Source organism: Vespula vulgaris, chromosome 11, assembly GCF_905475345.1.
Source record: "Vespula vulgaris chromosome 11, iyVesVulg1.1, whole genome shotgun sequence".
NCBI classification, from domain to species: domain Eukaryota; kingdom Metazoa; phylum Arthropoda; class Insecta; order Hymenoptera; family Vespidae; genus Vespula; species Vespula vulgaris.
In genome coordinates, this window is record NC_066596.1 from 5,707,501 (window position 1) to 5,730,000 (window position 22,500).

The 22,500-nt window shown below is 35.1% G+C and overlaps 2 protein-coding genes across 3 annotated transcripts in view; one reads left to right on the forward strand and one right to left on the reverse strand.

Moving 5' to 3' along the window:
- LOC127067434 (DNA (cytosine-5)-methyltransferase 3B-like) overlaps positions 1-21,137 on the reverse strand; it is an 84,835-nt gene extending 63,698 nt beyond the window's left edge. The window contains exon 1 of one of the 2 annotated variants that reach the window (XM_051002310.1): positions 20,642-21,137. Coding sequence is in view for 1 of the 2 variants with exons in the window: in XM_051002307.1 (XP_050858264.1) it covers positions 7,969-8,038 (70 nt within the window). In the remaining variant the exon portion in view is untranslated. Of the gene's footprint in view, positions 1-7,968; positions 8,423-20,641 lie in introns of those variants that run through there. The other variant, XM_051002307.1, reaches the window with a different exon arrangement.
- Positions 1-22,500, forward strand: part of LOC127067437 (atrophin-1) — a 76,283-nt gene that overhangs the window by 46,185 nt on the left and 7,598 nt on the right. The window contains exons 3-8 of the mRNA XM_051002325.1: positions 965-1,182; positions 4,084-4,379; positions 6,037-6,178; positions 9,794-9,863; positions 19,396-19,545; positions 22,321-22,463. Of these exons, the coding sequence (XP_050858282.1) occupies positions 965-1,182; positions 4,084-4,379; positions 6,037-6,178; positions 9,794-9,863; positions 19,396-19,545; positions 22,321-22,463 (1,019 nt within the window). The remainder of the gene's footprint in view (positions 1-964; positions 1,183-4,083; positions 4,380-6,036; positions 6,179-9,793; positions 9,864-19,395; positions 19,546-22,320; positions 22,464-22,500) is intronic.

Sequence of the window (22,500 nt, forward strand, 5' to 3'; positions counted from 1 at the left end):
TGTCAACTCATCGATGCGTATGTATGTACGTATATATATATATATATATACACGCATATATACACACACACACACACACGCACACATATATGCGTTTACGGAAAGTTACGAGTGTTTCCGATCGACGATCAACACGTTTTTTTTTCCCTCCTTTTGCCTGATTTTTTTTCTTTTTTAATTCCATGGCCGATCGCGCAACAACAACCCACGTTGTTGTTCGATTGTCCCCTCTATATACTTTTCCTTTCTTATTACAAATGACAATCACTGGGAAAAAATGGCGTCGGTTGGAAACAAATTTGCGATAAGAAAAATCATGGAAAACTGTTAGTTTGACAATTTCTACGATCGATGATAATTATCCGTAATTGTTATTAAAGAGAATCGTAGAGAGACATTGAACTTTCAGTAACTCAAAAAGAACTGATAAATAATGTCGATTCGAAATCAATTTCCAAGCATTCGATCGGTATAAACGATGTTTAATGAGAATGAGCATTAATAATGTAAGCGACGAGGTGAACTCAAGGAAATGAATGAAATTAAAAAATAACAAAAATAATAACAATAATAACAGCAAAATGACACGAGGAACGAAACAAAAAAATTATTAAAAAAATAGAAAAGAAAAGAAAAGAAAAGAAAAGAACAGATATAACAATAATATGTATATGTATATTTACATGTATATGAACATGGATACGAAAAGAACAGAATTGTAAAAATGTATGAAGAATTGTAAAAGAATAGAGTGAAACGAAAAAGGGGAGGAAAAAGAAGGAAAGGAAACAAAATTAAATAAATAAATAAATAAATAAATAAATAAATAAATAAATAAATAAATAAATAACTAAATAAATATACACATACAATATAGTATATATGTATATGCGTGTGCATGTATTTATTTATGTATATATATATATATCCTGGGGATATTGAGAAGAGTGAAACTTTGATTCAGGTGTGCTGGTGAAGCAAGAGGCTAGGGACGACGGTTACGAGACGAGTCCAGATCTCGAGATGAGAAGCACCGGTGGTGACAGCAGTCAGCAGTACCACACACCGCTGACACCACACACGCCGCACACACCGCACACCCCGCACACGCCCCTCACACCCGTATCGGCGACGGCGCATCAACCCCAACCACCTGGCTCGACCGCCTCCGCCCTAGGACAGGTGAGTGCTATCCCATTACCCATTGCTTTTCCACCGCAAATTTTTATACCCTTATAACCCTCCGGCTTCGTTTTGTCCGTTCGACTGGACGAATCGTGTTTTTTTTTTTCCTTAAAAAATAAAAAAATAAAAAAAGTAAAAAAGAAAGAAAGAGAAAAAAATCATACAAAAAATAAAACCCAGTGGTAAAATATACTTTTTTTTTTTCCTTCTACCCTCCTCCACCCATCAACCCACCACCTTCATGATTTACTCCTACGCTCTGAAGAAATCATTTCAGCGCTTAGATCGCACGAATCATGTAACGAGTTTATGTAACAAAAAGAAATCTTGTTTTGTTTTTATTTCTATTTCCTCTTTTCTTCTTTTCTTTTTAATAATCCTGCGATCACTTAATTGGACGAATCATCGTTAGTAAAGACAAAAGTCAAAAAAAAAAAAAAAAGAAAAAGAAAAAGGGAAAAAGTTTTTAAACTAGTGGTAAAATTTTTTTCCCCTTTACCATTTCTCTTTCTCTTTTATTTCTTTCATTCCAAAAAGAAATAACCGTGCAGTGGAACGTTTCCGAGAGTATTCCATTGAATTTCTTCGAAATGTAGAGACTTTTTTCATCTTATTTTACTATACATATGTATATGTGTATATATATATATATATTTTGCTTTATTTTATTTATTTTTTCTTTCTATTTTTTTCTTTTCTCTCTCTCTCTCTCTTTTTTCTTTTTTTTTTTTTTTGACGACCACGATGAAAATGTAAAATTTCCTCGCACGCGTAAAACATTTCAATACCCCCACACTCCTCCTTCCTCCACCACCTCCTCCACTTCCTCCTCCTTCTCCTCCCACCATCCTCTTCTACGTTTTTCTACGTAAAACGTGAACTATCAGGGACACGTACAGCGTCGCTCATAAAATGTAGGTACGTGTATATAGTTGAGGGTGGTACATATGTATGTATGCGCTACTACAGCGTCGTAATATGGTGTCCCGAAGCCGTACGATAGATAGCAACAACTGCGGAATGGTTCTGGTGTACCGTCGTTGTCGTTGTTGTCGTCGTCGTCGTCGTCGTCGTCGTCGTGGAAAATACGCACGTGTTTCAGCAACGATTTCTATCAGCCCGTCGGGAGAATAAAGTGCGAGCTTTTAGAAAGCCCCTACTACTTTGTCGTATGATACGTAGGATAGATATACGTAGATACGTATACATATATTAGATAGATATTTAGTAATAGTAGTAGTAATAGTAATGGTAGTAGTAGTAGTAGTAGTTATAGTAGTAACATGATTTGAAGTGAGACGACGAACGATTTCATCATTTTTACAGGACGAGCGAAAAATTAAACGGGAAGCACAAATTCGAAGATGTTATTATTAAATATCAATTGTATTCTTTTTTAAAAAACTTTTATATCGAGCTACTACTCCAGTAGTACTCTTGTAGTTTTTTGTAAGATCAGAAAAATATTTATTTGCAAATAAATCCTCGAGAGAAGAGTGATCGAATTTACTTTATATTATCTAAGAAATTTTTGTGTAGGTCGATGGAACTTTTGCTCGCTGTTTAGAGATTTTTGATCGTCGTTTAGAGATTTTAGGTCGTCGTTTATGGGCTTTGAGCAATCTAGAGATTTTCGATCGTCGTCTAGAGAGTTTTTATTTCTGCCTTGCGATGGACTTGGGAACCACCTGCATGATTTAGGTTCCTATTTTTTTTTTCTTCTTTATTGTTTTTCTTTTCCTTTGTTTAAAGGGGAAAAAAAATTATAAAAATAAAAGCACGATCCTTGTCCGATCACAACAGATTACGTGTAAAAGTTTTTATTTGAGTTTATTTCTTATAATATAGCAAGGTCTATGTTGTAAATAATGGGCGATCGATAGACTTCAAACACCTTTCAAGCGTTGCCGTACTTTCTGAAGGAGTGTATTCGCGAGAATGCTTAAGGTGGGGAGGATTGTATCTACATGTATATGTATACATGCACGTTTATATGTGTATGTTATCGTCTACTAGCAGCCAGCACGAGCCTTATCTTGTAGCATTTCGTGCTCGATTTCAGGTTATCGCGGGGTCAAGAGCGCGGCTCGTTGCACGCATCTAATGAACGCACGAAATCGGAAATTAAGGGCTCCGAGATGTAAGGACACGACGATGAGGAATCGTATATCTTCAATAATTTATCTAGACGTGCTGCTTTTTTTCTTTTTCTTTTTCTTTTCATTTCTCGCCGCAGATTATTTGAACACCGACTTTGATCGATATTAACAAAATCTTTTCAATATATCAATCTAATCGAAACCTATTTATTACAGATATTAGATTGATTACGTGTGTGATGATCTATTTGAAATGTTTGTTACGTTCGAACCATTAGATTATAACTGTTCAGTATGCAATACTTAAATTCGTGCAAGGTAATCCACCTTGTCCACGTGGTATAACTTTGTTGTCCCTGAAGTATAATTTTAATTTTTTTTTTCCTTTTTTTTTCGTTCCGAAGATAGCGAGATAATTTTTCGAGGACAACGCAACGTCATGGTGAAGTACACCTCGGGAGAGCTATAATTTATTTGCGATAACTATGCAGCTTTGTTTCTAAAAGTTACGAAGCCCGAAGTATAAGTATGTTTATTAAGTATGAACATTAGATGAGTCAGGAAAAAAAATTGACAAGAAAAAGGAAGAGGAAAAAAAATTTTTAAATAAATCCTTCTAACCAAACTCCACGTATCGTAATTCCAAACCGATGTGATTCGTACAATAAAAATAAAAAAAGAAAAATAAAAAAAAAGAAAAGAAAACAGAATAAATGCATTTTAATTAAATGATATTTCAGAAAAGTATTTCAACTTAGTTTCTCATTCGTACGAATCCTACTGTTTTCTTTATTTCCAGGTGGCAATAAAATGCGAGACACCGGTGGATCCATACTCCTTTGTAGACGAGGACATGTCAATGGGTGGTATGAGGTCCGCGAGCAGTCCTGGTGGCAATCCTGAGAGCATGACGTGTCCGGGCGGCGTCCAACCGGGCCTGGTTACACCCACGTCGACGCCACCCGGTCCTCTCTCCGGTCAGCAACATCATCGGATCGATCTCGTTATGAATGGTGCTGTGAATCCCCAGCTAGTGCATCAACCGAAGAAAAGAGGAAGAAAGAAAAAATCCGAAATGATATTAACACCCGAAGAGTGAGTCTAAAACGACAACTTCTACGATATATCTTCTCTTCTTTATTTTTTTCAAATCCTTCTCGTTGAAACCCGTTTGCAATTTGTAATTTGTTTTTTTTTTGTTGCTTTCGTTATTTTTCTTTCTCTTTTTTTAATCGTTCACTCGAGATCTTCAAAAATCATGTCTCAAAAAATCGCAAATCGTACACGTAAATCGATAAAACGTGCTTAAATATTCGAATCGGCTTTTATATCATCGACGCCATTTTAAGCGATAAATCCCGCCATGTTTAAATCGACTATACCATGCTAGTTCAAACTTCACGTACGCGTGACTCTATTCTTAAAACATTCGTTTGCCTTTGAAAATAAAGTTTTTCTTAAAATTTTCGTAATCGCGGACACTATTCATTTGCACACATATCGCGAATCTATTAATTTTACACGTATATCTATGTGCAAGATGGGTCAAAAAAAAAAAGTTCCTAGATAATTATACAAATCAATTACTACCAGAGACTTTTTAGATTTATATTTGTACCTTCGAGAGACTTTTTAGATTTATATTTATACCCTTACCAATCGGAGGAAGAAAAATTGCTATGAAGTGTCTCGAAAAGGAGTAATTGATATTTCTTTTCCTTTTTTCATGTTTTATATTTTTTTATTTTTTAAATCATTTAGAAACTTTTGATCCTATGACCCTTTAAAAATATCGAAATCAAAGCAATTTCGATTGGGAATATATGTATCTTCGTAACATTTGCTGGAAGAAAGCACGGATTATAGGTACGCTCGTTACACCGTATCAACGTTAATTCGCTAAAACGGCGGATTCATTCGCATGTAAAACACGAAAATTTGCAAGGGAAATATCGAAAAATATCATCTGTTTGTACTGAGAGAAAAAGAGAGAAAGAGAGAGAGAGAGAGAGAGAGAGAGATGAAAATGTATATATATATATTCCTGTGTCTGTAACGATCGGTTATAATTTTTCGTATGGTAGGAAGAAAATCAAATAGACAAATTAAATTATAATAAATATACATACACATATGGGCACATATATATATATGTATAGGTATGAAAATAATTCAACGAAATAATTATTATAAATTTCCTAAAAAATTTTCATGGTTCTCAACGAAATAAGTTAAAAGTCGATCGAGATGGCGCCAGGATCCACTATTCGCGTGTATAACGATCGATTATATAATTATTTTCGCGTCACTGTTACCAACCGAATCAAATAAATAAATTGCATTATTTATAAATTAATAGAAAAATATGCAAATAAATCCAAATGAGCCGATCATAATTTTTCGATGGGAAAGGAAAAGAAAAGAACAAAAAAGAAAAGAAAAGAAAAGAAAAGAAATTAGACTATTCTAAAGGACCCAAGTCCGAAGAGAAAAATATGTGCAAAGCGAAAACAATATGGCGCTATTATAATTCTAAGATGGCTGCGCGTACACGTGGTACCTAGCGCGCGCGCGCGCGCGCGTTCTCACGAATTTGGATTTTCTTTACTCCTTGTTTCTTTGTCGTTGCTGTTGTTTCTTCTTCTTCTTCTCGTATCTTTAATCTCTTTCCCTATTCCCTTTCTTTCACTTTCTTTAAAAGTTGTAATTCTTTTATTTGATTTTATCCTTTTTACGTATATTTCTTTTTTAGGGCGGAGCTCGCGGAGGCGAAAAAACGTGCGAAGACGTATAAGGAGAGGAAAAAGCACGATAGGTTCGACGGAATGCCGGAGGAGGAAGTGAGTAAACGCGTTCTTCCGGATCACCTGACGAACAACCTCGACATCATCATAGTAAGTTTACCTTTTATCTATCGCTTTGATCGCGCTCTCGTATTTTCACGTTGGGTTATAATCTACAAGTTGGTAAGTGGTGTGTAGGGTGGGGAGAGGGACGGAGCGGAGTGAGGGAAGAAGAGAGAAGGGGTGGGGGGAGAGGAAGGAGTAAAAGCGCGTTCTTCCTACTGATGTAGTACTGAACGTAACGAACGTACCGAACGAACGTACGTACGTACGTAGGTACGTATAAATGGACAAACCGAGCGAAAACGAGTGAGTGAGTGAGTGAGTGAGTTAGTGAGTGAGTGAGTTAGTGAGAGTCAGTTAACTACAGAGAGACAGATAGATAGAGAGAGAGAGAGAGAGAGAGAGAGAGAGAAAGAGAAAGATAGAGAGAGAGAGAGAAAGATGTATGTATGCGAAGCTAGATAGATGGACGAGCAGATTTATTATACACTACGGGATCTACGTAAGCTAAGAGCACTGAGCCGGAATAATCACTGATTACACTACTGTAACGTACACCAATAATCTACCAGGAATATCACAGGGATACCGTGAAATTTCTAACAACAAAAGCGGACACGTAGTAATAGATAGATAGTCCCGACGAGTCGTTACGATCACCTCCCCTCTCTACCTCCTTCCCCTTCTCCTCCTACTCCTACCTACTCAACCCCTTCTCTTCACCACTGTCACCAAAATATTACAATGCAACCTCCTTTTTTTTTCTTTATCGGTATCCACTCTTCTATTCATTATCGAACGTTTATTTTTTTATCGCCGTAAGAAAATAGGAAACAAAATTGTTCGCCACGATAAACAAACGCGACTAATCATTCCACTTCTACGTCTATTTCCTCTTTTTCTTCTTCTTCTTCTTCTTCTACCTTTTTTCTTCTTTCTCTCTCTCTTTTTTTTTTTTGTTATTCACGGTTAAATGCACTACAACTTCTCTTTTTCTCTTTATTTTTTATTATTCTTTTTTGCTTTTTATTTTGTCGTTACGTTATTAGACAGAAAGAAAGAAAAGGAGAGGGAGAGAGAGAGAGAGAGAGAGGGGCAGACGAAAATTATGAGTCAGTTAAAAAAATTGTCAGTAATTATCGTTAAACTAAATGGAGATGATTTTCACGGTTTCCTAGATAATCTTAAAAATCAATTAATGCTCTTTGTCGAGACTCTCTCCTTTTTTCTTTCTTTTTTTCCTTTTTTTTTTTTTTTATGGCTACTTAATAACCAATCCAAACGAAAAGAAAAGAAAAGAAAGAAAAAGGAAAAGAAAGAAAAAGAAAATTAGCTCGAAAAGATTTAATCTCGAAAAGGGAAGAGCTAATGAATTTTTCTCTTTAAATTCCCTTAGGAACATTCGACGGCCCGGCCTATAACATATAACGCGGCACGACAAATTTCTTGTAAACGGAATCGCATTGCGCATTACACGTTGGAGATCGATATAGATCAAAAAAAAAGAGAGAGAGAGGGAAGAAAACAAAGCAAAAAAAAACGAGATAAAACGAAGATAGAATAAAAAAAAAAAAAATAAAAAAATAAAAAAAAGGAAATAAAAATAAAAAGAAACGAACAAATGTATAAAAAATCTCTGTAACTACACACGTACAATGACAAATTGTACAAATATAAAATATCAGAAATTGTATAACAGAGAAGTAATATAGTAATGCAGTAGTAATAATAAAAAAATAAAAAAAAAAAAAGAAAAAAAGAAAAAAAGAAGAAAGAAAAAACAAACAAAAAAAAATAATAATAATAAAAAAAAAAAACAGAAAGAAAAATACAGTTACATATATTCCGAATCGTCGATTTTCGGGTGGCGATCATCTTTCCCCGAAGCTTTATTAGCACTCGCTTCATATTCGTATTACACGGAACGAATAGTCACCGTACTCGATCATCCGTCGAGCGGTCTAAACGCTTTAACGGGCTGTGGGCAATTCGGTTATTACGCCCGACGTTGTAATCGAACGCAGCGGAGCGGGCTCACCCAGCCCCACCAGACCCACCCTCACCATCATCCTCACCCTCACCCTCACCCTCACCCTCACCCCCACCCACATCCCTAACAACTACACAGTACCACCACCAGTACCACCACCACTACCAGCACCCTTGTACCATCAACAGGACTGCCACGTACTACCAGACTCGCGCAACTCCCGTTGTTTTCAATCGACGACGATTCTCCTCCCCATTCCCCTTTTAACTGCCCCCACCTCCCTTCCTTTCTCTCTCTCTCTCTCTCTATCTATCTATCTATCCGAATGTCTGTCCATCTCACTCACTCCTCATCGTAGAACCCTCATCATTTTATCCTCGTTTATCCCAGCCGCCATTCGGCGCCGGTCGAGCGGTTAACGCATTGGCGTTAACGCGCTAATGCGATACGTACTTTATGAGGGAGAGAGAGAGAGAGAGAGATAGAGTACCTCCGTTCTCTCTATCTCTCTCTGTCTCTCTCTCTAGAGGCGACTAACGGAATAACGCGATTTCAACGCCGCGATATATATTTCCTCTTTCCAAGTCCGCAACACCGAGACCACAGTTTTGAACTTTGCTCTACTCTTTTCTCTTCTGTATTATATTCTTCGAAGGGATTTAATACTGGAGTAAGTAAGAGTGAGAGAGTGAGAGTGTGAGAGTGTGGGAGAGAGAAAGAGAGAGAGAGAGAGAGAGAGAGAGAAGAGGGGTCCTTGTTATTTGACGCGTGTGCGAAACGTGTTCGTTAATTATTACAGACATTTGTTCGAGTCCATTACACTTATAGGATAAGTGTATCGAGTGTTAATGGAATTTTTTTTTTTGAAGATTAGTTTCTCGTTTATCGTAATTATCGTTAAGAGTACGATTTCTACATCGAAAATTTGATCTATCCATGCGACCTCATCGTAAATTTGATAATGTGATAGATAAATGTATACGATCTATTGTACGCTTGAAGAAAGTGTAATCGTTGGACGGGTTACGTTGCTCGTTTATTTATTTGTTTATTTGTTTATTGATTTGCTTATTTGTTTATTTATTTATTTATTGTAATTATTTCGCTTTTTTTATTATTTTGGTTTCTTTTCTTTCTCTTAATCGTGTGCTGAAAATATAATCGATAGAATTTTTTTCATACCAAGCGCGCGCGCGTGTATGATTTTAATATATTTTATTATTCCTCGAATTTTTGTTATAAAAAGAAAAAAAGAAAAAAAAAAAAAGAATAATGAAATAAAAAGTGTATTTACATTTCTTTATTTATTATAACGTTGTGATTTTTGTTATCTTTTCTTTTTTATTTTTTCGATAAAAATGTAATCCATAATTTCGATCTTAACGCAAAAAAAAAAAAAAATGAAACAAATCTGACAAACGTATGGTTTGGATGTTAGAAAAAAATTTTTTTGACTTTCTACAAGAATTAACGAATAATTTTTTTAACAGTTAAATAAAATCATCTTTTTTATTTTTATCGATGATTATGATACACCGGCATGCGTTTTTCAAGTTGTACATGGTACTAACAAAACAAAAAAGAAAAAAAGATAGGATGCAAATTTGCAAAAAATGTAAATGTCGAAATAACAAAAAAAGATGACTGAAATGTCTTCTTATTGCGTGTTACAGATCGGGATCAACCCTGGACTGTTCGCTGCATATAAAGGGCACCATTACGCTGGACCTGGGAATCACTTCTGTGAGTTCAGTCACGTACACACACATTAGTCAATAATTTCTAACATCATCGCTCTAACAACGTCGTTAGAATAATTTTTATTTTAGAAAAAAAAAAAATTACAATTTTTATTGAATTTATCGTCTCGAAAAAAGGAAAAAGAAAAGTAAAAATCTAAATCCCCTTGTCGAGTGATCTTCGACGCATAAGAAACAAAAAAAAACTACTACTTGCCACTTCAATCATCCATCCAAAAAAGAAAAAAAAATTTCATATATAATAACGATATCAAATCAACATTGAATAATAATCTCGCGGACCTTGATTGTGTTAGTTACATACACCCAGAGAAAGAGCAAAATAAAAAAAGGCAAAATAAAAACAGAACTTCCTAAATGATTATAAAAATTAATTATACTACTTTACCGAGAGAAAGACTTGTAGTTTTCTTTTCTTTTCTTTTTTTTTTTTTTAACTTATAGCTTTACAAACTTTTTGCAATTTACAATCTAAAAAAAAAAAAAAAGTAAAATAAAATAAAATAAAGTAGAATAAAATAAAAGAGAGAGAGAGAGAGAGAAATAGAGTAAATATCAGTCTCTCAACAATAAAATACAACGCAATTGATTTTTTTCAAAATCATTTAGAAACTTCATTCGTACTCTATCCAGGAACTTTTGATTTATCCTATTGATAAATAAAAACAGAGAGATATATAGAAGGTTGGAGTGAGAGAGAACGAGAGATTAAGAGAGAGAGAGAGAGAGCGATGGTCGAAGAATTTTCATGAATAGAAGAAAAAATAAATGCGCCTACTTGTCATTATCCTAACCAAGCCGGAAATCGCTTTTAATGAGCCCGTCGTGAATTTCATGGGATGACCCAATGGATTAAAAATATTTTGACCGAATCGAAAGCCCCAACGTTTTATCTGTAAAACGCTTCACTACCTACGTACATATATACATTGAAAAGAGAAAGATAGATAGATAGAGAGAGAGAGAGAGAGAGAGAGAGAGAGAGAGAGAGAGAGAGAGAGAGGGAGAGATAGAAAGAGATAGAGAGAGTATAAACGAAGCTTTTGGTGGGCCTTTAATAAACAATTTTGCGCACTAACGGCCAGGGCAATGCCCATATCACACGCCCATATGCTACATATATATATATATATACACATACGTACGTATATACATATATCATATATACATACATACATATATATTTATATATCGTATGTATGTATGTATGTATGTATATGTGTGTGTGTGTGTATATATATATATATGTACATATGTACGTATACACGTACACAGACGCATATATATATTTTATATATAAAGGCTAGTTTGCTCACATTATACATGATGCTTTACATACGTGCCTGCTTGCCAGTACTTTGTATGCATAGATGACACACATACGTGCGTAGATGGTAGAGAGTATAAGAGAAAGAGAGAGAGAGAGAGAGAGAGAGAGAAAGAGAGAAAGAGAGAAGAGAAGAGAAGAGAAGAGAATGTTCGCTCACGTTCATTCGCATACATTCGCCTGTAGTGAAGTTAGGTACACGCTCCTGGATTTTCCAGGGTTTTCCCGGGCTTGCGGTAGCATTGGGGATGGAGTAGGAGAGGCAGTGTGGGTGCGTGGATTCAAACGATGGCTGGGTGTAGAGAGGCGGGAAGTATGAAGGGTTGGTCGTTCCTACGAGAGAGAAAGAGAGAGAGAGAGAGAGAGAAACGACACACATATATATATATATAAAATATATATATAAAACATATATACATATATAAAGAACATGGTATACTGCTACCGTATACGTATCTATATATAAATATATATATATATATATATATATATATATATATATATAAAAGAGAGAAAGAGAGGTTGGTGCGTTACTAACGTGTATGTACATATGCATGTATGTGAGTAAGTGAGAGAGGAAGGGAGAGAGAGAAAGAGAGAGATTGGTGTGTTGCTAACGTACATATATATGTATACGCATGTACGAGAGAGAGAGAGAGAGAGAGAGAGAGAGAGAGAGAAAGAGAGAGAGTATACCAGAGTACTGGAAGAGAGGGGAAAGAGGGATAAAAATGGGGGAGGGTGAGGAGATGTAATGGCAACGGCTGCGGGCGTAGAAATGTATGGCGGAGGGAGGATGCAGGTGGCGAGTACGGGTTAAAAAGGTTGGAAGCTGCGGCAACTGGCGCACGTTTGGCAAGGGATACTCTCCGTCTCTCTCTTTCTCTCTCTCTCAATTTCTCTTGCTCTCTCCCTCGATCTCCTTCTCACTCTCTCTCACTCTCTCTCTCTCTCTCTCTCTCTCTCTCTCTCCTTCCTTCTCTGCGATAGGTCAGAGTGGTTGGGATCAAGAACGACGACTCTATTTCTACGTTGGATCCCAGTCTAAGTCTAACATTGAGTATATTTGTGGATTGTGTTTCGCTGGATCTGACGGGGCTAGAAGGCTACTGATTTTGGGGAAAAGGGTTAAAATGGCATTGGTGATTGTGATGATGGTGGTGTTGTTGTTGTTATTGTTGTCATCGTCGTCATTATCGTCGTAGTCGTCGTCGTTGTGAGGTCAGTTGTATGTGGCCTAGTGATTCATATATTCCAAGGGGAAGTGATATTTCCTCTCATACGTTTTTGTCATCGATCGACCTTTTCAAACGATATTTTCTTCGATGATCTTTGATAAAAGAAGTGTCCTATCGGTGGGATTCTGATTTCGCGTGTGTATCTGTGTATACGATCGTTGTTGCGATCGTTGATGTAAGACTTTTAATTTGGAAGCTTGAATGATCGTCGCTTTCGTAAGTTTGTCATTATCTTTTTTTGGAAAGAGAAAAAAGTGTGCTTGCTGATCGATCGATCATATTCATTCGATGATATTTTCTTTCTTTTTTTTTTTTCGTATTTTCTTTTCTTTTCGTTCTCTTTTTACCTTGACATCTCGATCGGATTTTTTCATCTTACGTTGCTATTATAATTAACGGAATTCATTATCCCTCGTTTATCTATTCGGTGGTGTGTTTCCTCTCTTTTTTTTTTTTTTTTTAGTTGATACTGTTCTTCTCCAAAAACAGAGTGAGAAAAAAAGAAAAAAAAAAAAAGAAAGAAATGAGATTATAGTCGATCGTAATTTTATATTACGTTCTTGTAATGATAGTGTTTCGAAAAAAGATATAGTTGATTTTAATCCTGTGACCGATAATAACTCAATCTACTGTGCCGAACGAAAGGTAATCAATTTCACGAGTGATACAATATACACACATACATACAATATATATATAATATATATATATTTATACATATATATATATATATGAACACACATACAGCAAACAAACCAAGTATTATCACACCGCAGTGATTTGTCGATCTTCTAAATAAATTTCATTCGATCTAAAACGTCGGATCAGATGAAACACAAACGAGATCGTTCTCAATGGTTAACGATAAAAATAAGAGTTTCGAACTCTCGGAGAGAAAACAACTAACAAAACAAAACGAAACGGGAAACAAGAAAAGAAAAAAAAAAAAAGAAGGTAAAAAGAAAAGAACTGCAAAAATAGATAAGAAAAAAGAAAAGAGAAGGAAGAGGCAAACAAAAAAGGAAGAAGAAAGGAAACAAAAAAATAGAAATAAAGAAACTAAAAAATAAGAATAAGAGAGAAAAAAAAAGAAATTGAGAGTTGTGAATTAGTTTGGTTGGTTCGTTTCAAGATCTGCACAGTAGTAGTAGTAGTAATAGTAGTAGTAGTAGTAGTAGCAATAGTAGCAATAGTAGCAGTAGCAGTAGCAACAGTAGTAGTAGTAGTAGTTCTCAGTTGTATAGCGCGTCGTCGGAGAAAAAAGTTTTCACCCTCGTTGGGGGATGACCGCGACGGTTTCTACCTCCTACCCCTACCCTTCCCCCTCTCCCACCCTTTTCTGCGCCCTCAACCCCCTCTACCTCCCTCTACCAACTCTCTTTCTATCTTTTCGCGGAGTTCGCGCCGACACCAAGAGGAGGGCACTCGGTCGACGACCCAATTCTTTCCTCGGCCTCTCTCGCGCACTGCTATATTTTACAAACGGCGAGAAAGTTGAACGTGACCGACGAAACTTTCCGCTGCATTGCCAAGGCGCGCCTCTTCGATCTCTTTCACGAGGACTCCAAACCAAGGGATAGATCTATCTCTAAATACGCGTGTGTATATGTACGTATATAATATGATACTATTGATAATACAATTTTCAATGTATTGGGGATACGGTACATGGTATTTGTTAATAATATAATTATATTTATACTATTGTATATCATACGATTCGCGTGATTTTTTTTTTTTCTTAATTTGTCGTGATGTTATAATTATTTTTATTATTGTTATTATTTCCAGTTTATTAGAGTGGGGGTTATATTAGAGTAATGTTAATAATAAATGTTATAGTAATATATTAATACATGATATGTGTTATATGATGTAGTATTGGTTATGAAAAAATAATTATCATTGAGGGGGAATATATGTGTGTGTATGTGTATTTTGTGAACTCATATGTAATATATAATTGAGACAAAATTTCATAGAATAATAATAATGATAATAATTGTTATTATTTTTTTTTATTTTCGTAATATTATATTATATATCTTTCTTTTTACGATAGTAATAATAATAATAATAAAAATAAAAATAATAATAATAATAATAATAATAATAATAATTTAAATTTCAATAATCACAAATTTAAAGTATATATTAAATTTATCACGTTGTAAAATATATATGTATGTACATATACACATTCTACTGATAGTATCGATTAAAAGAAAAGATAAAACAAGAAAAAAAACTGAAACGAAAAAAAGAAAATAAAACGAGTGGGACAATAAGTAACAAAATCCATGATACTACAGTGACGAAGATAATGACAAAAAGAAAAGGAAGGTGAGCGTGTTGTGCAATGAAAAAATAAAAAAAAAAAGAAAAAGAAAAAAGAAAAAAGAAAGAAAGAAAGACAAAAGAAGAAGAAGAAGAAGAAGTAGAAGAAGAAGAAGAAGAAGAAGAAGAAAATCTAAGACGATACCGTGCTCGAAAGTAGGATGATGGTGAAATAGAAGGAGCCTAGTGGAGATTGGAAGGTTTCTAGAGCGATGGTAACCATAATGAGGCGGCGGCTGTGTCAGGACGAAGAAAAAAGGAAAAAAGAAAAATAAAAAAAAAAAAGAGAGGAAGAAGAAGAGGAAGAAGAAGAAAAAGGAGAAGGGTGAAGGAGAAGAAGAGGTTGGTAGAGAAAAAGGTAGAGAGGGGATAGAAAGAAAGGGAGTGAGACCTGGATAAAGGGTGAAACGATTTTGGCGTAGGGTTCTTCTCCGAGCAAAAGGAAAGAGATGACGAAAAGGAAATGGAAGAGGAAGAGGAAGAGGAAGAGGAAGAGGAAGAGGAAGAGGAGAAGGAGGAGTAGGAGGGGAGAAAGAGTAGGAGGAAGAAGACGAGAAAGAGAGCTAGATAGAAAAAAAAAGAAAAAGAAAATGAAGGTTCAGGGAAGAAGGAAAGAAGAGTGTTGCCTTCTTCTCTTCTTTCCACCCACACAAGAGAGAGATAACGACAGGCGAAGGGTCCAAGAGAGGAAGAGATGAAAGAGGATGGGAAAGATAGGGTTGGGAAGAAGGTTCGAGGGGCCAGACGGGGAAATGTCGCACGTCTATCCGCTCGATAGCAGCTTACAGTCCGTGCACGTACCCTGTGCTTCTAGGATCTCCTACTATATACCACCAGCATCAGCACTAGCACTAGCACCAACACCAGCACCAGCACCAGTACCAGTACCAGCACCAGCACCAGCACCACCAACACTACCACCCCCAACTCCTTCAACCTTTCCACCCCTTCTACCCCTCTATCCATCTATCCTCCCATTCCGCAACCCTCAACTTTTACAGATTTTCTCCTGCAAGATGTTACAACGCACTGGATTTATTTTTACAAAAAAAAAAAAAGTTTTATACATGTGTCCATCGACTCATCGTCAGTTGATTTACTTTATCACGGATCGAAGAATTATTAAGAAAATGTTATTGATCTCGATCCTTTCGTAATTATCTACGATCTTTTTCGTCGAGTTTGATCATAGTCGTCGTTGTCGTCGTCGTCGTCGTCGTCTCAGCTTCCAACCTCCCTACCCCTTAACAATATCATCTCGAACGTTCGCTCTGGTCTTAATTAAGTCTGCTCATAATTAGTCATGTAATAACGATTATAGACGTCTGAAAAAAATTTTGCACTAGTGCTTAGGATTAGGATGTTCTCTATGTGAAAGTGTCTTGAAGATATTCGTGACGATCGACAATCTCGAATTTTCTTTCTTTTTTTTTTTTTCGAAATTGTAAAACTACGTCTAAAAAAAAGATCTGTCTAGAAGGAGTAGCTGATTTTTTAAATATCATCTAAGAACATTCCTTTTTTTGACCTTCCTCCAGAAACTTTCGACCTAAGACTCAACTTTTGACCCAATCCAGTATCAATTGTGACTTCACTTCAAGAAGAAAGTAATAATTTGCTTGCCTAATACGACTAACGAGTATTGAGAGATCTTACAGATCCAAGATGGCGGTTCGTTGACGTCGGTTCAACGATCAAAGCTTTCGTACAATGCAAAAAAAGAAAAGAAAAAACAAACAAACAAACAAACAAGCAAACAAACAAGAAGAAAAGAAAGGGAAAAGAAAAAAAAAAGAGAGAAATAATCCCAAACTCGTAGTACGTGCATTGACGTCCATTGAATTTCACTAACCTAATAATTCTTTCATTTATAATTATTTATTTAACCGATTGAGAACCCCTTGACCAAGGGTTCTCATTACTCATATAGATTTCAGATCTTTCTTAAATATCCTATTAATCCTAAAGGACTTTTCACGTATTTTTTCTGTGCACGACTAACTTACATACATATTGTAAACGAAGAAGAGAAATTCGTCCGACAGGATCATTGAGCAAGAAAAAAAAAGAAAAGGAAGAAAAAGAAAAAAAGACTGCGAAAATTGATTTTTCAGGCGCGGTCCGCGCTTTTCACGCTCTACTCTCTCTCTCTCTCTCTCTCTCTCTCGTCTCCTCTCATCGATTTTCACCTGCTCTCTCTCTCTCTCTCTCTCTTTCTCTCTCTCCTGCTCCTCCCACGACCCTCCTCCTCCTCCTCTTCCTCCTCCTGCACCTCCTCATCTACGACCTACGAGGTATACCTACGTTCGTTCGTTCGTTCGTTCGTTCGTTCGTTCGTTCGTTCGTTCGTTGGTTCGTTCGTTGGTTCGTTCGTTGGTTCGTTCGTTGGTTCGTTCGTTGGTTCGTTCGTTGGTTGGTTGGTTCATACGTATGTACGTACGTAGGTACGTATAGGATTCAATATAAAAACGTTGCTAAAAATGTAGGTCGCGCCATATAATTCGTTTAACTTTTCTTAAGATAATCCACCTTCCTACTTTACCGACCGACAAATAACACTCGTAGTTATTCCCAATGATCGTATCCTTGATAGTCTATAGATTTCAAACGGGCAAATATGGGGCGAAGAGGGTAAGAAGTAAAGGTGGATGATGTAGAAGTCAAGGAAGGAAGGAAGGAAGGAAGGAAGGATGGGGAAGTAAGAAGGAAGGATAAACGTAACGATCGTTTGAAACTTTCGAAAAAAGAAAGAAAAAAACTTTCTTCGAGTTAGGTCACAGAGTGAAGTTAGGGTTGTAGTTAGGTTTGAAGATAATGAAGTAAGTCGTTTTATCTTCCAACAGATGTACTTACGATGATCGTTCATTATTTTTTTTTTCTTTTTTCTTTTCTTTTTTTTTTTTTTTGTAAGTCTCAATCAATCGTATTCTCTCGACATACTGATCTTTTTTTAGGTTAATTTTCATTGTTTCATTGAGATCATAAAACTTCTTCAAACCTGAAGCAACTTTTTAACCTAGAAATTTTTGGCCCGCCCTGTAGATAACCTCTATCTCTGTCTCTCTGTCTCTGTCTCTGTCTCTCTCCGTCACTCTTTTTCTTTCTTTCTATATCGTACGAAACTAACAAGCCCAAGCATCCCGGTGGATCGTAAAAGCGACCTTTTCTTTCTTTATTTCTTTCTTTCCTAACTTGAAAAGTGCACATGTTGCGTTTGAAAGCGTGTAACGGTCACGGACGAGCGTTCAACTTTGTTTCGAAGTTCTCCAAGGTCGTGCTATATACGTTTGTAGTAGGTCGTCGTCGTCGTCGACGACGACGACGACGTCCTACGACGACACGACGACGACAACGACGACGACTTTGTCAGAAGAGAGAGAGAGAGAGAGAGAAACCGAGAAGTACCGAAAAAAGCCGAAAGAGAAAGAAAGAGAGAGAGAGAGAGAGGGACAGAGAAGAGATAGAGATAGAGAAACCGAGAAGTACCGGAAAAGGCCGAGAGAGATAGAGAGAGATAGAGAAACCGAGAATTACCGAAAAAGGCCGAAAGAGAAAAACAGAGAGAGAGAGAGAGAGAGAGAAGGATAGAGATAGAGAAACCGAAAAGTACCGAAAAAGACCGAGAGAAAGAGAGATAGAAGACGACGGTATAATGGCCGCCGACCGACAGACAGATAGACAGACAGACCGACCAATCAAAAATCCCAAAAAAAGTATCTCATAAATCTCAATCTTTCTAAGGGTATTCCGAGAAACGTACGCGAATAAATTTGAAGAATTTCGAAAGAATACGACATCTAAAAAGGGAAGGGGTGAGAGAAGGGTGCGAGAGCACGGAGGGAAGGGAGAAAACTTCGTAGAAAAAATACAGGGTGTATCGAAAGTTCTCAAATGATCCCTCTTTTTTATATGTATATATATATATATATACATATTTATATATCAATTATATATTCCTTTTCGAAATTTTTTTGGTTAATTTTTTTTTGATCTTTTCTTTTTTTATATATATATATATTTTTTTATTTTCCAGAAGCAAATCCCGTAATACCACAAAAGTTAGGCTTATTTTTATTTTAAATTGTGTCGAAAAATTAGTCTCGGTAAAAAAAAAGGGTATAATCGATTTATAAAAATCACTAGATACATTTTTATACCATTCTTTGTTACCGTTTTTATTATTATCTTCTTTTTTTTTCTCTTTTGTTTGAAACTAAACGTATCGTTTCGATCGCGAAGCTATTACTTATTATTATTATTATTATTATCATTATCATTATTATCATCATCATCATTATTATTATTATTATTATAAAAACAGGGGAATCGTGCGTGCGTATATACGCGCGTATATGTCTATATTATTAGATGTATGTGTAATCGCTTTTAAATCGTTATTTAGTCGATATTAATAGATATCATTCTCATAAAATAGATTCAAAGGGATAAGAGAAAAGGGTGTGGGTGATAGCGCGCGCGCCCACTCGATTTAAAATACAATGTCTTAAATATAAATATAAATCTTCAGTTTAATTCAGACTTCCCACTTCTCGTTTATTTATTCGCTTATTAATTGCCTTTTTATAATTTACTTTTCTATTATATTTTTACAGGGAAATGTTTACACCTGAGTGGACTTACGCCTGAACCTTTGACAGCCGACGATGACTACAAATTGTTACGACTTGGAATTGGTTTCACGAATATGGTGGCACGTGCCACAAAAGGCAGTGCCGATCTTACGAGAAAAGAAATTAAAGAAGGTTGGTAAAATCTACAATACAAATATATATACGTACGTACATATACAAGACATAGTGTATGTATACGGGGTATATCAAAATATACTTAAGCGAGTATAAAAAAGAAAAAATATATACGTGTCCTAGATGAGCCAAAGATTACTAAATAATTATTTAAAAAATTGATTATTATCATCCCTTTTTTTCCGGATTATAAGATTACAATCTTAGTTCATAAAACTAAGTATCTGACAAACTTAAAAAGTATAATCACGAATTTTATACATCGCCTTTTGAGACTTGTGGCCCACCTAGAAAGTTTTGGTTGGTTCTGTACTAAGTAAGACCATTGGAAAGTTCTCAGCTAATTTCTTTTTCTTTTCCCGTTTTATTGTTTTCCGCACGCGTAAATCTCTTCGTTCTTAAAGTGAAAAATAATAAAGAGAACAAAGCCGGGAACTTTTCGAGTGGTCCACCCTGTAGAATATAGAAATCTATCAAACATGTATGTGTGCAAAAATTTTAAACAAGTTTAGGAATATTATCGCGAGACCATTGCGACCATATAAAAAAAGAAAAAAGAAAAAAAAAGAAAAGAAAAGAAAAAGAAAAAGAAACAATTACGAATGAACTCTACCTATCGAGGTGTTTTATTTATTAGCTTTGAAACAAAGAAAGAAAGAAAGAAAGAGAAAACGATTCTCGGTAATATTGTTCGATGTGTGTGTGTGTGTATACTTATTTAACTTCTTTCTTTGTTTCATTATAGGAAAAAAAAAGAGAACAAAAAAAAACAATTTTTTTTTTAAATAATTCCAAATGTTCCCAAATATAAAAATACTTCGGAACAAAGGAAATGCACGTACGTAAGCAAAAATACCATAATTTTTGTTGTTTCGTGAAACGTTCGAAAAATTATATTCAATAATACCGCAATCAAATTGTCATGCGGAATTTATAAAATCAAAGTAACAACGTGTTACCGCGTAACAACACATTTCTCGATTGCATCTACGAATAAATTATATAAAAATATGTGCAGTAACGAAATAAAAAAAAAAATAAAATAAAATAAAATAAAATAAAAAAAGAAGAAATTATTTACGCAATAACTTACCCACAAGGTATATTTTTGAAGATTTTATTTGATACGACGTGATATAACGTGTGATACACGCACGCACACACGTATAGACACACACGACAATTGAAAAACGAATCTATTTGATAAAAATGTCTGAACGGTTCACGCGCACACGATGTAGATAAAGAAACTTATCTTAATAGGTTTCAACCGATACCCCATCCACGTGAAAAATTTTCTTTGTCATCGATTTATCGCTCAAAGTATCGAATGAATCAAATCGGGCCAACGTTTCCTCATTAAAAATCCCTATACATCATACATATATAATGAAACGTGCGATTAATAAATTATTTATTATACTAGACTTTGGATATCATCGAAATTATTTTATTTATATATTTTTAAAAGGACGAGACGAAGCGATTGTAACGATCGGATCATTTTGCAACTATTTATTATTTTGTTTTTCTTTTTTTTTTATTTATTTATTTTTTTTTTTAACCCATCAAGATTAACTTTTTTACGAAAATTTCTTTTTCGTTCTGTTTCTTCTTCTTCTTTTGTTTCGGATCGCAAAAACTTGTAACTTTGTAATCTGAAAAATGAAAAAAAAAAGAATTAGCTTATAAAGGATGTGGGAATATAGGGTAATTGATATTCAAAGTCATTTAGGAAATCTTTTTGACAGGTTAGGAAACTTTTTGTCGCACCTGGTAACTTTTGTCTCATTCTGTACAACTTGAAAGAAGAAATTTCGAATAGTAGATATGAAGAAAGGAGTTTCCAACGTTAGTTTAAATATGATATAGTTCCATTGCAAATTGGCCAATCTAAACTGTGGTACAAAACTTATGGATTGTTTCACGAGAGGAGAAGAAAGAGGAAAATAAAATAAAATTAAAAAAAAAAAAAAAAAGAAAAAAAAAAGAAAGAAAGAAAGAAAGAAAAATCAGATTTTACTAGACCGAAAGATAAACCGAAAAATTTTTGAAATACTACGATAAAAAATTCGTAAAATAATTTCATGGTAAAAAAAACGAGAGAGAGAAAAAAGGTAAAAAAAAAAAAAGAAAGAAAGAAAAGAAAATCAAAACTTTTATAAGAGAGATCGAAAAAATAGACCTGATTAATTGAGAAAACTCTACGAATGAAAAACATGTACGAATTGGTAGGATAATATAATAATAAAATAAATGATCAATGAACGATACAATTATGTAAAGAAAGTATGATCAACAATGGCAATGGAATCAAAGATCGTCGCACGAAAAGATATCTCATTAACCAATCGCGTAAAGGGATTTGATAGGTAGCAATGTATCCCTGGTGTAAATTGAATGATTTTGGATTATTCACTCTGCATTGAACATAATTGATAAATTACTGATCCTAATGTAGGTAGTTTACCGAAGCTAATTCCACAGACACATACATACATACATACAAACATATACACGCCTACATGCACATTCATATGAATATACATATACATATCTAGAAAGTGGAATATTAATTGCCAGTAAACGTATCGATTTTAAACGATGGAAACTTCTCTATACTAATAGATTATAGAGAATATATGTATATTGGTGCACACGTACGATCGAATTGAAAACAATGTCGTTTTTTCTTTTTCTTTTTTTTTTTTTTGGAGGGGGCTTCGTCATTTCTCTTTTCTACAATCTTTTTCTGTCTTCTCTTTTCAACAGGTAGTCATATACTGTTAGAGAAGTTGCGAAAGTATAAGCCAAAAATCGCAGTGTTCAACGGGAAATTGATTTACGAGGTATTCTCGGGGAAGAAGGAATTTGGATTTGGTAGACAACCGAACCTCGTGGAGGGTACAAATACGGTAAGGATAATTCGTTTAGTTTTATTTGTACTTTTTC